Genomic DNA, 15,001 nt, shown 5'->3' on the forward strand with positions numbered 1-15,001 from the left:
CACAAACACATCCCGGCCCCCTTGCACCCCTCCACTGCTCCATCACAGCACTCAGGGGGCTGTGTCTGTCTCAACAGCAGCACTATTCAGACAAACTGCGGCTGCACAAGGTGCCCTGTGCTGCCTGGCATGGTCCCCCAGCACCGCAGAGGTGTGCGCAGTTGGGGTCCAGGAGAAGTGACCCAGATGATAATGACTGCGGCAGCCTGCTCAGTCCCTGCAGTGTATGGGACCAGGTGGGACATTCACCTTGATGCAGCCGTAAATCGAACCAGCTCCCAGGGGTATTCTGGGACTTTGGGACGTTCCTGTTAGCAGGGGGATTTCAGAGAGCACAGAAATGGTGCAGCTGTTACCATGTCTGGTGCCTGTGCAGCCCCCTCCAATGGCTGCTCTGAGGGGGTGTCGTCAGCCAGGGACACAGGACTCTGCCAGAGAGCACAGGTCCCAACACGACAGCCAGGCAGAGGGGCAGGGCAGCGGCACACGCCCCTGGGCTCACACTGGCTCAGAGGGTCACGGCAGGCAGAGGTGAGAGTCAGCGAGTGTTGCCCAAGCCCCTGTTTCATGGGGCAGTGTGGGGAGCTGTGGGCAGGCAGGAGGGGTTGGGCAGCAGGGCAGCACTGCCTGCATGGGGCCCTGTCCCTGCAGGGCTGTCACGGCCCCAGGGATGTCCTCGTGCCAGCCTGGGCACGCGGTGATGCAGTAGGGAGCAGCCAGAGCCAAGCAGCTGCCAAGCTCCGAGGCCTCACAGTGCCGCATCCCCCAGGCGAGCCCCGGGGACAGGAGGCGCAGGGCTGTGTGCCGGCCCGCTCCTCTGCCCAGGGCCAGCGCCCATGCTCTCTGAAAAGCCTTTTGGTTCAGTCGAGGTACTCGTGCCTGGGAGGGGGGTGACCCAGGGGACCAGCCGTCTCATGCTGTTCCTCCAAGGTCTGGTGTCTGTGAAAGTTCCCCCCAGGTTTCTCCAGCACAGGGACCCTCAGCATTGCTGGCTGGGAACTGGCAGAATGGGTGCAGAGCAGTGGTCAACAGTGGACACACTGGGGCAGGGATGGAAGGTTCATCTGCAGCCCAAGACAGTGACTGAAGGGGCTGAGGCCCTGTGGCAGGGTCAGGTCACCCTGGGGTAGGCTCCCTCCGGGCTTTCCCCAGGGGCTGGGGACATCAGCAATGACAGTCCAAGCTTGGCAGCGTGACCGGCCACACTGTGCTGTGCTCCAGCACCCGCTTGGTCTCTCTGAGGACAGAGACAGATCCCTTCCACCCTCCCAGCACCAGAGGTGGGGAATACCTTGTCTCCTTACCTGAGCACATCACTCCAGCATCAAAACGATGATCACAGTCATGTTCACTCCATCCAACGTGTGTGCAGTCAGACAGGGCAGATTCGGTGCCTTTACAGCCAACATCACCCATCCAAATGGGGCCAGTTCCTGGCATAAAGTGTCCGTACTGAGGAGCTCCAACAGCAGACCCACAGCCCAGCTGCTTACAAACCACTGCTGCATCATTCATGTCCCAAGAGTAACCACACACGGTCCCCCACTGGCCCTGGTGTTTCACCTCCACTCTCCCAGCACAGCGACTGCCGCCATCCGCCAGCCTCACCTCCACAGCTCCTGCAAACACCGACATGAGATGGGTCAGGAGGGCACCAAGGCCCAGCACTGCGGGTCTGAGGGAAGCCCCAGCCCGGGTAGTGTCAGAGGTACCAGGGTGGGAGCCCACTCACCCCCAGGCTGTCCCCAGGGCACTGCAGGGGTCCCTTCTCTCCTCATGGGCTGTGCAAGGCTGGGGGTGACAGCTCCAGCCCTGATGGGTCATTTGCCATCCCACCACACAAGGCATCTTTTCACAGCCCAGTGGGTACCTCCCTCCTGCCCATGGCCACCCGCACAGTGCCCAGCCCTGCACTGGGCCCCTGCTCCTCCCCAGCACCCCCTGAACAGCCCCATGTGCCCAGGCCTGCAGCTTCCCATGCAAACTGCCTGCCCCAGCACCATCCAAACCCACCGCCATGCCCAGGGCTTTCCCTGTTCCCACTGAGAGGATCCGGAAGGTCCCTGCACCCACATCCCCTCCTCACCCCCGGTGTCAGCCCAGTCCCTGCACTGGGCCGGGCCCCCCCGGCAGGATGTCCCTCTATGGTAGATGCCCCAGTCCCCTTCTCTCAGTGGGGTACAAACTGTCCCTGTGGGGTCAGGGCTCCCCTGGAACAAGGGGGCAGGGAGCAGCACACAAACCCTTCGGGGCACCCGAGAGATTGGCTGTGCCCTGGGGGATCTCTGGGGGCTGCCATCACCCACTAGGCCACCACCGGCTCCAGAGGCTCAGTGACAGGGAACAGGGGGTCCCAAAAGGAACCCCAGGACAGGGTGTCTGTGAATCCAGGCAGGCACAGGCTGCCCTAAGCAGCAGAAGCCTGGAGAAGGAGATGATGCTCTCTCCCACCCAGGTGGGCACAGGGCCCAGGGACTGAGCACATTCGCCCCTCATCTCAGTAGCGCCTGCAAAGAGTCCCCATTCCCCGACAGATCCCGATGACCACGCTGGTACCCGCTGGCCCTGGGCTGTGGGACAAGGGAGATGGCACTTACCCCTGCACAGCTGTACCCAGAGGAGCAGCCACAGCACCTGAGGGGACAGGAGTCCCTCTCTGCCCATCCTGAGCCTCCTGCCCCGCCCGCACGTCCCTGCTGCGCCACGCTCCCTGCCACAGCTCCTGGGGACTCGTGGGGACAATGACGACGGGAGGGCAATATCTCTCTGCACTGCCAGCCCAGCTACAGGAGGAGCCAATCACAGCAGCAGCCCCTTTTTAGACATTATCGGGAGCGATCTCCCCTCCGACACAGCCCAGCCCTCCAATGAACTTCTCCAGTGCCATTCATGACCATATATGAGGGATGGCTCCACTGCAGGTGTCACGTCACGGTGGCGGTGGGGCGTCACAGGACAGGGTCAGTTGTAGTGGGGGAAATGGGTTTTTCATGCCTTGAAGCCTGCTGTGTGGACCAGGAGCGCTGAGCATCTCCTACACTGGGCACATCCAGGAGCCCAAGGTGCGCGTGTCCAGCCATGCCCCTGCCATGGGAACCGCAGGGCTGGGACTGCCCCGGGGGCTGTGTCAGGACGGGAAGGAACCAGCCCCTGCCCCTGCTTCAGACCCCTCTGTGCTGGGAGCAGCAGCTGGGAAAGGGCCTTAGCCCAGGCCAGAGCCCATCCCCGGAGCGCTGGCTCACCCGCCCCTCCCTGCAGAGCCCCAGGGAAGGGCCCTGCCAGTGAGCTGGAGCTGGAGCTGGGCCCTGTCCCTGTCCCGGCAGCAGACACACAGCTCAGACATATCCCTGACTCTCGGCATGTCACCGAGGGGCCGTTATTCCCCACGGGTGGCTCGGGAGCCGCAGCCTGCAGGTGCACAAACCACAGCCCACGTGAGCTCGCCGCGCTCCCTGCGCTCCCCCCGCAGAGCCCGGGCAGGAAGTCTGTGGTTTCCTCCTGGCGCCGAGCCCAGGCACATCCCTGCGGTGCCCCCGAGCCACCCCACGGGGACAGCTCCAGCCAGGGCTGCAGGGGCTGCTCCTTCGGCCTCGCAGACACGGGGCCGGGCAGCTCCTGCCCCTGCGACGCCCCTCTGAGGCACACGGCCGCTCTGCGCTCAGCCCCACGGCCACGGGGGGCATCGGTGACGGGACCTCACACCCTCCTGTGGCCACCACTGTGTGCCCAGGAGTCACACTGACAGTGACCTCACACCCTCCTGCCGCCACTGCTGGGTGCGCGTGCGTCACGCTGTCACACGCGTGTGCGGCGTAGGGACTTCTGCTGGCCATGGTTCTTCCAAAAAGCCACATCTGGGCACGCTCTAAAGATCCTTTGGTGACATCGGAAGCACCCACACAAGCGATGGGCCAGATCCTGGCCTGTCAGCTGCTCAGGCACCAGCGACATCACAAGCTCACACACAGCCAGGGGCTGCTCCTGGCCTATCTGCTACTCAGCCCCCGGCGATGTCACAGCATCCGCCCCTGCTCTTGGCCTGCTCCTGGCCTATCGGCCGTTCAGACACCAATGACCTCAAACCCGCCGACACAAACTCTGGCTCTGCCCCTGCCCTGTCAGCTGCTCAGGCAGCGGGGACATGATGAGCACCTACACATGCCGTGGGCCTACTCCAGGCCGAGGAGCTGCTCAGGCGTGAGTGACCTCATCAGCACAGACACAGCCGTGGGCCTGCTCCTGCCCTGTCAGCTGCTCAGGCAACAGTGACCTCAAAACACCCTACATGTATTTGTCGTGGTGTGACCCCAGGCAGCAGCTCAGCCCAACAGTCCTCACGCACTCTTTCATTAAATACAAGTTAGTTCTATCCCAGCCAAAACCAGTACAATGCCAGCTGCCTGCTCCTGCCCTGTCAGCCACTCAGGCACCAGTGACCTCACGAGTACAGGTACACCCATCGCCATGTTCTCACTGGTGAGGTACTCGGCCTCCAGTGACCTCACATGCCCCTGTCGAGGCCGTGCACCTGGTCCCGGCCAGTCAGCTGTTCAGCCAGCAGGGACATCACAAGCACAGTCCCAAGGCATTTGTCTCCCTCTTGCCTATCAGCTCCTCAGACACCTCTGACCTGACCACCACGCATCCCTCCGCTTGTGATCTGCTCGCCTACAAGGGAAGCAGGCACAAGTGACCTCGCAAGCTCTGACACAAGTCATGTGCATGCGCTTGGCCTATCAGCTGCTCAGGCACCAGCAATCTCACAAGCCCTACCGTATTCAGCACATTTACACCCAGCACCCCCTTCCCCATCCCTTGACATGACACACACACACAGAGCAGACTGGCTTTGGCTGGTGTGGCTCAGAGGGACCTGGACCAGTCCCAGCACACGCCTGACTCCTCCCCTCACTCAGTCAGCCAGAGCTATTCGGGCCATTCAGTCCGGTTACCAACCGAAGGACAAGGACATTTCTGTAGCACCAGCCTGCACCCCACAGTGCTCCTAGAGGCAGCTGTGAGACCCCCCCAGCCATGGGGAAAGGGAGTTCCCCTCCAGCACCCTACCCCTCTCTTTGGCACCTCCAAATCCAGTCTGTGGTTCCTGGGCTAACTGGCGAGTTCCTCTGGCTCACATGGTCTTTTCTGGGATCCCCTCTGGGTCCTTTCACTACTGTCCCCATGCACATATTCTTCTGGAGTTGGCATTTTGTCCGGGTTTCCCATGTTCGCAGACAGTGTTGCCTGTGCCTTGCAGCACCAAGAAGAGCTCAGAGTCTGCCCCAGTCTACGCTGCCTGGCCGTCCGGCAGGGCTGGGCTGCTGGGGCCTTCCAGTCCAGCTGGCAGCATCAGGCTCTTCTCTGGCTGTGCCAGGAATGGTGCTGAGGGCCCCTTAGTGGTGTCCTGGGAGGGGCCATCGCCCTGGGGCATCTTCCAGCTTGTCTGTGTCCCCCCACCTTCTTGTGGTCCCCCCCAGCCCAGACATGTCCGGACTTCTGCAGCCTGGTGAGGTAGGGGTGGCTGAGGGTTCTGGAGTTCTTAGGCCCATCGGTGTGGAGGCTCCAGGCAACACAGGAGTAGCCTGAGAGTGACCGAGGGGGGATTTCAGAGATGATGGAGATTTTATTTGTAGTAAGATACAGCATGAGAAGGAAGTAATGCCACACAGTGCAGCTGGAGTGGCCCAGACTGCGCACACAGCAATATCAGTCGAAGGGCAGTGCTGTGGTGTGACGAGTCACCCAGAGGGAGACTGGAGCAGCCCCAGGCTTTGTGTTTGCAGGAGCAGCCAGGGAGGATGGAGAGATCTCAGTAAAGGAGGGAAGATGCTGAGCCGAGAGCAGGGTGTGCTAGCCGGGTGGATGTCTCCAGCCTGCAGAGAAAGAGGTGCAGGTGTGGGACATGGTGGGACAGCCTGTGGTGGAGACGGTCGAGGGATGAAGTCTGAAAATCCCCCAACAGGAGATGGGCTCTTTCGGCCCTTGGCTCCGGCTGCTGTCTCAGCCACAGATGCCATGAGGAAGCCCCTTCCCCTTCCAGCACTGGGTGAGATAGGGAATTTAAACAATTTTAGTTAGACGGCGCAGGACTGAGGAGCTTGCGCCAAGATGAGGGGGCTATGCGCGAAGACATACCAGGGGCTGACAGTGTTGCTAAGATATTATCTTCTGGCTCAAACAGGAGCTTCCTATTGTCCTTGAAGTAGTACAAATCAGCAATAGATCACCTCAAATCCTAACACTAATTGGCCTTGCGGTTTAGCTAGGAGCCAGGGAACAACTGAGGCTGCGCACAAGGATAGGGTAAAGAGTTCATCAGCGAGGAAGAGGAGATACTTCATCTGTACGACCCCCGCCCAGGAATTTGCAACCACCAAAGGAGCTCAACGCGCAGACGCAAGAGGAGGAGACCTAATTACCATGAGAAGCGAGGGGAGGCGGGGAAATATTATGTTTATGTATAAGCATTCTATGAATATGCATTATTATGTAACATATAAGCAGGATGAGAGCTGCAAGAGGCGCACATGCTTGTGGAGGAGCGATCCCCCATGCGCCCGGCGCTGGATAAACATACCTACTTTACAACTTCACGGTTGTAGAATCTTATCTCCGTAAGACGTCTTGGCACCCCAGATGGGACCTTCTCTACTCGGCTGCCGGGACACTGCTGGAGGGTGGACGTCCTAGGTGCACCCCAAGCTTTTCTCGGAGGAACTCCGCTCCCAGCTGTCCACTGCGGGAGCAGACAAGGACCATCTAAATCGCGGACAAAGGTATGTTTAAAGGGTAATGGGCTGCTGGTAAGACGCGCAGAGACGTCTGGCGCACAGCCTAGTCCCAAGGAGGGGGTACCCATTTGGTTCTGGTTTTGGAAAGCCGAGGGAAAGGTGTAAGGTCTTTTGGGTCAAGCTACCGATGACTGGTATATAAGAGGCAGTTGCATTTGGGCAGGGCACTGGTAATTACCAATTACCGTCACCTGTAAGATCTTACTCTATTTTTCCGGGCTGTTATTGTATAGTGCACTACTTGTGGATATACTGGTTTTGAACTTACGGCAAATTGTTAATGGTTTATGATATATGCTACACGGACCTAGTTGTTGTTTTATTTTGTGGTGTGAGTGGAAGGTGTGACGGGCCCTTTAAGAGTGAGAGCAGCCGCTGCTGTGTGTCTGTGTGCCTGCAGGGCGTGAGTGAGACGCAGCCGCTGCAAAACAAATGAGAAGTTTCTATCTGTTTAAGTAATGCACTGTCTTTGAATGTTTTGTGAAAACATCGCATGAACCGGGAAAGCGGATCCCTTCTCCGTTGGTTTGGGTTGGAATCTAGTGATTATTTGCGTAGAAGCAATGAATGGTTGGCACGGGGAAATGATTTATACCTGCTAGAAGGGCTGTATGCAACTCCTTCTGGGCAGCTGGTAGCATTAGACCGGGAACAACCAGTCGATTATACCCCCCGGGTCCGTGGGAGAATCCCCTGCTTTCTTTGTATTCCTGCCCCCCCCGGTAAGGGGAATCCTCACCATGCATGGGTATTAGCAGAGTGCGTAGACTGTCGATGTAAGTGGTACTGTGCGTCTGATAAGAGGAGGTCGAGGTGTGCAGAGTGCCGGGAAGAAGAGGTGTCGTTAGACCTCTCGGTCGAAAGACAGGAGTCGATAATTATTAAATTTGTGTGTGGAAGAAGTCATAAGATACCGGAACTTTGGGAAGTAAAGGAGGAAGAGTGGGAGAAGGTTAAAAGACAGTGTAGAAACTGCTGTAAGTGGAAAGAAAGGATTTTGAGAAGAAATAATAATGGGGAATAAGCAGGGAAGAATTGTAAAGAAAAGCCCATTGGATTGCATACGCACTGGAAAGACATAGCGGGGAGCGGAAGCACAGAAAGTAAGAAAATTCTGATTAAATATTGTAATCAGTGGTGGCCACTTTACAAACTGGAAGAGGGGGCTAAATGGCCACTGAATGGGACCTTAGACTACCATATGTTACTACAATTATTGTTATTTTTACGGAGAGAGGGGAAGTGGGACGAGGTGTCCTACGCAGATATGTTTTTCACCCTCCGGAATCACCCGGAGTGGCAGAGGGATTGTGGATTAGTCCCACCACAAGACCCTTTAGTGCTTGCCCTGGGAAAGGATTATAAGGGAGAAATTAAAGGAAAACTAAAAAGGTGCTGCTCGTCATGCAGCATCGGACAGAGGTGTACTAGAACGGATGAGACTAGAAGGGCGAAAGAGCAGAGCTCGGAGGACCTATTCAAACCCCCTCCTCAGTCCCGGGAACAGGACGAGGACTCGGAGGAACAGCCCATTTCTCCAGATAGCCAAATCTCCTCCAGGACGCGGGGAAGAGCTCCTAAAGCTCTCCAAGCACCCCTCAGAGAGGCGGTGGGACCCCAGGGCACTATGTTGGTTAAAGTGCCGTTTTCTACCTCTGATTTAGAGATACGGGAAAAGAAAGCTAAAAACTACCGAAATGACCCTGAGAGTGTGACTAGGCATTTTCGGTTCGTTATGAGGCAGCACAACCCTGACTGGGAAGACATGCAGCTGCTACTGGATCACTTAACTGAGACCGAAAAACAGCTGGTTTTAAAAACAGCACAAAATTTGGCTGAGGATCACTATAGAGCTACTGGGGGGGACTATAAGGAGTTCCTCCCCTTACAAGATGACCTGAAATGGGATCCCAATCGGTCTGCACATGTGGAAAGATTAAGAGCATACCGAGAGTGGATTGCAAAGGGAATGGAGAGGGCTATCCCTAAAACAATAAATTGGGCCACACTCTATGAAATTAAACAAGGTCCATCCGAGTCCCCATCAGAGTTCCTGGATCGGCTGAGAGATACAATGCGCTGTAACACCACCTTAGACCCGAGCTCAGAGGCAGGGATACAACATCTGGTTTCTCTGTTCCTAGGGCAAGCCACACGGGATATTAGGAGAAAACTTCAGAAAGTACCTCCTCCCGGGGCAGGAACTTAGAGACACTATTGGAAGAGGCATGGAGAGTATTTCGGAATAGGGAGGAGGACTACAAGAAAGGGCATAAGAAAATGCTTGCAGTGATCAAGGAAGGGGAGCAGAGGAGACCGGAACTGCCCCCACTCAAAAGAAATCAATGTGCCATATGTAGAGAATTTGGACATTGGAAAAGCGAATGTCCAGGGAGATGGAAAAATAAAGGGAAAGGAGGAACCCGCCGCAAGCAGCAGATGCTAGCCAATTTAAACGAACAATGACGGGGACCTGGGGAATCCACCCTAGCGGATCCGCTGGTTACAATAAAGCTAGGGAAAGAACAAAGAGAAGTAACAGCAAATAGTAAAACTCGGTCAGGAATCAAACCTGACCTGGCCCCAGGCTCTCCCATTGGCACTCTTGCGCATACGAGCAAAACCGAGGGCCAAGGAAGGGTTGAGTCCTTTTGAGATGTTATATGGCAGACCTTACGCAGTGCAAAAGGGAATGTCAGTGCAAATTGGGGAGGAAACTATGACTTCATACATGATAGCATTAAGCAAACAGCTTAACAAAATTGGGAAACATGTATTCGGAACTCGGGGTAGAGGGTTAGACGGACCGGTACATGATATACAGCCTGGAGACTGTGTGTATGTTAAGTCTCTTGCAGAAAAAAACGCTGGAACCACAATGGGAGGGGCCGTTCCAGGTGCTGCTTACGACCTTTACTGCAGTGAAAATTAAAGAACACACGTCATGGATACATCATACTAGGGTCAAGAAGGCTCCTAAACAGCGCTGGGAGGTGACTGAAGCTGGACCATTAAAACTCAGATTCAAACAAAAACTTTTGGATTGAGACCTGATCAACCTGATCAGCCGTGAGTTGGAACTGTTAATATGGTTTAGAATTATCCTTCTTGCCTGTGCCCAGGAACCTAAAGACTGGCCTTGGAATCACGCCCAGAAAAATCATATAATTTCACTAAAACTGAAGGGTGTGACTTTAACTATGTTATCCCCGTACTGAGCTCCCAAGTGATAGAAACGGAAGACACCTTGTTTCAAAGAATAGGCTCTACCCCCATAGGAATGAACTTGGAAAGAGTGAAGGAGATGCTACAGCACCAAGACTTACTACTATTAGCATCTCCTTCCCTTTTTGTTTCACTTCCTCTAGAATAGAAAGTAAGACATGATACGGAACAAATTCACAAGATTTTGACGAAAGTACGAAAGGTAGTAGAACATCATTGGTGAGACATCCTCCTTGGATGGTCACCAACGGCAACCGGAATTTTTAACACAGTCCTTCACCCAGTAGTAGTTCTTTTGATATCTGTAGTAATTTTGTTAATTCTTACTGCAGCTATATATCTATGGAACTGGAGACTTACAAAACGCCTGCAAATTATGCATGAAGCTTTATACCATAATCCGAGTTTTAAAAGACTGGGGTAGATTCTACTAACACTGTATTAGTTATAGGAGACTAATTTGGCTTGGCCTCTATCTCTCCATATAGCTCTTTTACGAATACGAACCAAGCCAAAAGCGAGATTAAGACACGAATGAGGTCAGAACTGTATAACCTTAGAAACTTTATTCTCTATAACAATTGATCAGAGCCATAGGACAGAGAGGAAAGAAGGAAAAGGTCGGAATCCCTAAGCAAGAACACGGTAGAGGCGCAACTAATTACCACCACCACGACCAGGGATCCCGCGATGTTCTGGCGGCCCGATGATGCTCCACGTTCCTGGCTCTGTGTTAGTCTCCACCAAACAGCATCCTCTAACAATCTTCTGCTTTAGTTTCTCCCTCTGAGAGGAGTACGCAGTCTGTCCTTTTATAGTCCCCGTCCCCACGATCTGTCCGCCCATTTCCACGGGACTCGTAGTTCTGTGTGCCGCCCCGTGGTCCTCCATACGCGCGTGCCCAGGTGTCCATGGTGGTCGTGCTGGTGAGGGGCCGATCTGCAGCGTCTTCAGCCTCGCCGTGGCTTCCCCTCCACCTGGCTCGCGTGCAGGTGCAGCTCGGTGGGTGCTGGTAAGGCTGCTGCTGTTTTTCGCCTTTGGTGGATGTCGTGGTTTTGCCAGGGACTGTTTGTCGCCTCCTAAACGCACTCCTCCACAACAACAAGATGCTGTAGCCAGGAAGTGGTATTCATGGAGGCAGCAATGCTGAGACAAACCAAAAGTCTTTACACCGCTCCATGGCGCAACATTGCTGCCGTCGTGGTGGTGTGAAAGATAACAGTACAGAAAGAGAAAGAGAAAAGCTAGGAAAAGTGCAATACCGTAACTAACAAGTATATATTTTTAACATTATTCTTAACTACTACAAAACATCTTAGTTTAACAAGTATATATTTGTAACAATATTTTTAACACTATTTTTAACAACAATAAACATTTTTAGTATTTTTATCTAACAAACATATATTTTTAACAATACTTGAACATTTTTATCTAACAAATATAACATGTTTAAAACTAATCAACTTTACAAAGCCTAAGCATTTTATAAATTTTATAAAGTTTGAGGCTCCGACGAATCAGTAGAGGGACGCAGTGATAGTCTACAAGAACAACAAATTCCAGGACAAAACAAAAGTATAATAATGATAAGTAAGATAATAGCCAATAGAGAAAAAAAGACAACATGAATCAAAATTAGTGCCAAAAGGCGATCCATTTTTTTAACAAAAGATATCACAAACTGATTACGGCCCTGCAGATCCACGCGGTCGGCTGCTCCGGTCCGCTGGGGTCGGGATCAGCATGCGCAGTGGGAAAAAGGCTCTCCACACCCCCCCTTTTCTATCCCAAAGCGCATGCGTCATGTGAGCCTAGAAAATTCTATTTTGATTTTCAACCAAAACAAGTAAGCAATACTACTATTTCTAACTTTATAGAACAAAAACATCGTATAAACTAAACCTGAGATTCCGGAAAGTCAACAAAAGAACACGATGGTTGAGGTTCAGGGATAGTAGCAGTAAAAACAGCGGCAGAAGAGGACGATAGCTGAGGAGGAGATGCAGGAGAACCAACAGAGGATTGCGGTGGTTGCTGCTCAGGAGATTCAGGCGAAGCTGCAGAAGAACGTGAAGATAACTTACAAAACTGACATTCACACCGACAAAAAAGAAACATTACAATAACAAATAAGGCAATAGCCGATAAAACAAGAATTAAAGCTAGCGCAGAAATGCAATCCATATCCATGCTTGCGATAGATTCCAAAGCTCCAAAATGGAAGTCCAAATACGCAGCAAGAAAAAGGATTTCCACGCCCCCAGCCCAACACGCATGTGGTGTTTAGGCCTAAAAGCACCTAGCCTAAATATAAACAAGGATACATGTGTATATAAGGTTGAAATGATTAATACAGCAGTAGACTTTGATTGGCGAACAGCACGAATCTGTTTTACACCATCAGGTGAGGCAGTAGATGTAAATTGCACGTTGGATACAACATGTTGGATTAACTGAACAAAGCAAGGAATAATACAGGGCAAAGCATCAAGGCAGCAAATGCACACAACAGATAAAATATAACCCGAGTTTCAAAAGAGTAATGTAGACTAACACAACTTAGTTAAAAAAGTGAGCTGTAAGATGGTTTGAGTAGTAAAAGAATTTACTAAGTAGGAAGAAAAGGGGGGAATGAGATAGGGAATTTAAACAATTTGAGTTAGACGGCGCAGGACTGAGGAGCTTGCGCCAAGATGAGGGGGCTATGCGCGAAGACATACCAGGGGCTGACAGTGTTGCTAAGATATTATCTTCTGGCTCAAACAGGAGCTTCCTATTGTCCTTGAAGTAGTACAAATCAGCAACAGATCACCTCAAATCCTAACACTAATTGGCCTTGCGGTTTAGCTAGGAGCCAGGGAACAACTGAGGCTGCGCACAAGGATAGGGTAAAGAGTTCATCAGCGAGGAAGAGGAGATACTTCATCTGTACGACCCCCGTCCAGGAATTCGTGACCACCAAAGGAGCTCAACGCGCAGACGCAAGAGGAGGAGACCTAATTACCATGAGAAGCGAGGGGAGGCAGGGAAATATTATGTTTATGTATAAGCATTCTATGAATATGCATTATTATGTAATATATAAGCAGGACGAGAGCTGCAAGGGGCGCACATGCTTGTGGAGGAGCGATCCCCCATGCGCCCGGCGCTGGATAAACATACCTACTTTACAACTTCACAGTTGGAGAGTTAGTTTTTTCCGCAAGTCACTGGGGAAGGGGAAAGCTTTGCTCTAAAAACCCAAACTTCTTCATGGTTCTGAATTTGTTTTCAAAAAAAGAGGTTTTCTGTCACAGCTGGGGCTGTGCAGACGTTCTGCTGTGTGACTGTGCTGTCCTTTTCCCTTGAACTCGGGGGGTTTTGCTCTCTGCAGGGGTCTGTGCTGTCTGCGGGGTTTACCTGTCAGGTTTCCCCAGGGAAAGGGAATTTTAGCCCTTTATTTTTACTTCAGGTGGGAAAGAAGTGACACATTTCATATTCTGTGCTCTCTGTGGGGATTTGGGGGGTTCAGCCTGATGAAACACCTCGGAGCGGTGCTGCAGAGGGTGCCGGTCACCAGAGCCGAGAGGTGCTGCTCAGGAACCGGCATGAAGCCCGAGGGCGAGAGCTGGCCCAGGCGGGCTCTTGCCTTCTGGCTGTGGGACAGTGTTTCCCAGCTGGGAGGTGCTGGGAGAGATGTGGGGGGTGAGCAGGGGTGTGCTGGAGCCCAGCCCCTCTGCAGAGCCCGGCTGCTCCTCTGGCTTTCTGCACAAAGGTCAGTGTCTGTGCAGAGCTTCTACTTCACACCTAACTCACTGAACACGCTGAACTAACCTGACCATAGAGAAGACTGAGGTGAAGAGACCTGTTCTGTCAGTATTGGGTCCAGTGTCTGAACTGTAGTTCTCCCAAGAAGCAGCAGAAGGAGGGGTGTTCCTGCATCCATTCCCGCTCTCTGCTCTGGGATGCTGGGCCCACAGCCCTGCCAGCTGCCGGGTGCAAGGCAAAAGGTCTCTCTTCATTAAAATGACTTGTCTCATTTCAGAAACTGCCCACACAGAGTTCAGAGTTGTACTTTCCATATTCTGTTTGCACACTCGGAGAGAAGCAGTGGGGGGGTTTCAGGGCTGTGCCTGTGAAAGAGGCTTTAGGAGATTCTTGCCTCCCAGATGGGTGATGAAGAGGGTGAGAAAGTCATGGATATTGTTGATGTTCCCCAAAGCAGTTTGCTTTTGTGTAGCTTCTAGCCAGAGGCTGAATATTCGCAGTCTGATTTGGCATCAGCCTCGAAGCCTTTTTTTCCCGGTATGATGTGTGTGCACAGGAGCTGTCTCTTCCATTGTCACGGTTCTCCCTGTAGGTAAATGCTGCACCCGTCTGTACAGATGCTGGGCAGAGCAGAAGCTGTAGTGCCAGTCCACAACGGCAGCTCGGTGCTGGGATCCTGCTGCAGCTCTCCCAAGTGAGGAGGTTTTTGTTTGTTGGTCACGGATGTGTTAGAGGAATTTCCCAGGTTTGGTATCTAATGGGAAACCCCGGGGATGCTTCAGGGTGTCAGGGCTGGTGAAAGATGGTCCGTGTCGGAGTGGCTGCCTCAGTCCTGTGCGCTGGCTCCCCGCAGGGCGGCATCGACACCTGCCAGGTAGGAGCCTGCGACAAGGCAGCGCCCAGCGGCACCGGCAGCCCCCTAGAGCCGCCCAGACACCCCCCGGCACGGGCTGTGCCTGGCCAGTCGCCCTCCCACCACCGCTGGGTCCCCACCGCTGCTGGGGCTCCCCTTCCCCGGCTGCAGGTCCTTGCCCAGGGCCCCACTTGCCCCAGAGGCCCGGGACTCTGCCCAGAAAGCCCACCCAGCGCTCCTGGCAGCCCCGAGGTCCGGCTCCCAGCCCTGGAACATCCCTCTTGCACCCGGCCAGCGTCGCTGTGCAGAGATGAGCGCCAGCCCTACCCCACGGGCCCACCACCCCCTCCCAGACAAGGTCCTGTCGGCCCCAGCACCTGAG

The 15,001-nt window shown here is 53.6% G+C and overlaps 1 protein-coding gene across 1 annotated transcript in view; it reads right to left on the bottom strand.

Moving 5' to 3' along the window:
- LOC141972472 (scavenger receptor cysteine-rich type 1 protein M130-like) overlaps positions 1-15,001 on the bottom strand; it is a 68,319-nt gene that overhangs the window by 7,696 nt on the left and 45,622 nt on the right. Inside the window, exons 5-6 of the mRNA XM_074930339.1 lie at positions 1,305-1,619; positions 250-308 (exon numbers count right to left, since the gene is read on the bottom strand). Of these exons, the coding sequence (XP_074786440.1) occupies positions 250-308; positions 1,305-1,619 (374 nt within the window). The remainder of the gene's footprint in view (positions 1-249; positions 309-1,304; positions 1,620-15,001) is intronic.

This window comes from Athene noctua, chromosome 33 (genome assembly GCF_965140245.1).
Source record: "Athene noctua chromosome 33, bAthNoc1.hap1.1, whole genome shotgun sequence".
Taxonomy (NCBI): domain Eukaryota; kingdom Metazoa; phylum Chordata; class Aves; order Strigiformes; family Strigidae; genus Athene; species Athene noctua.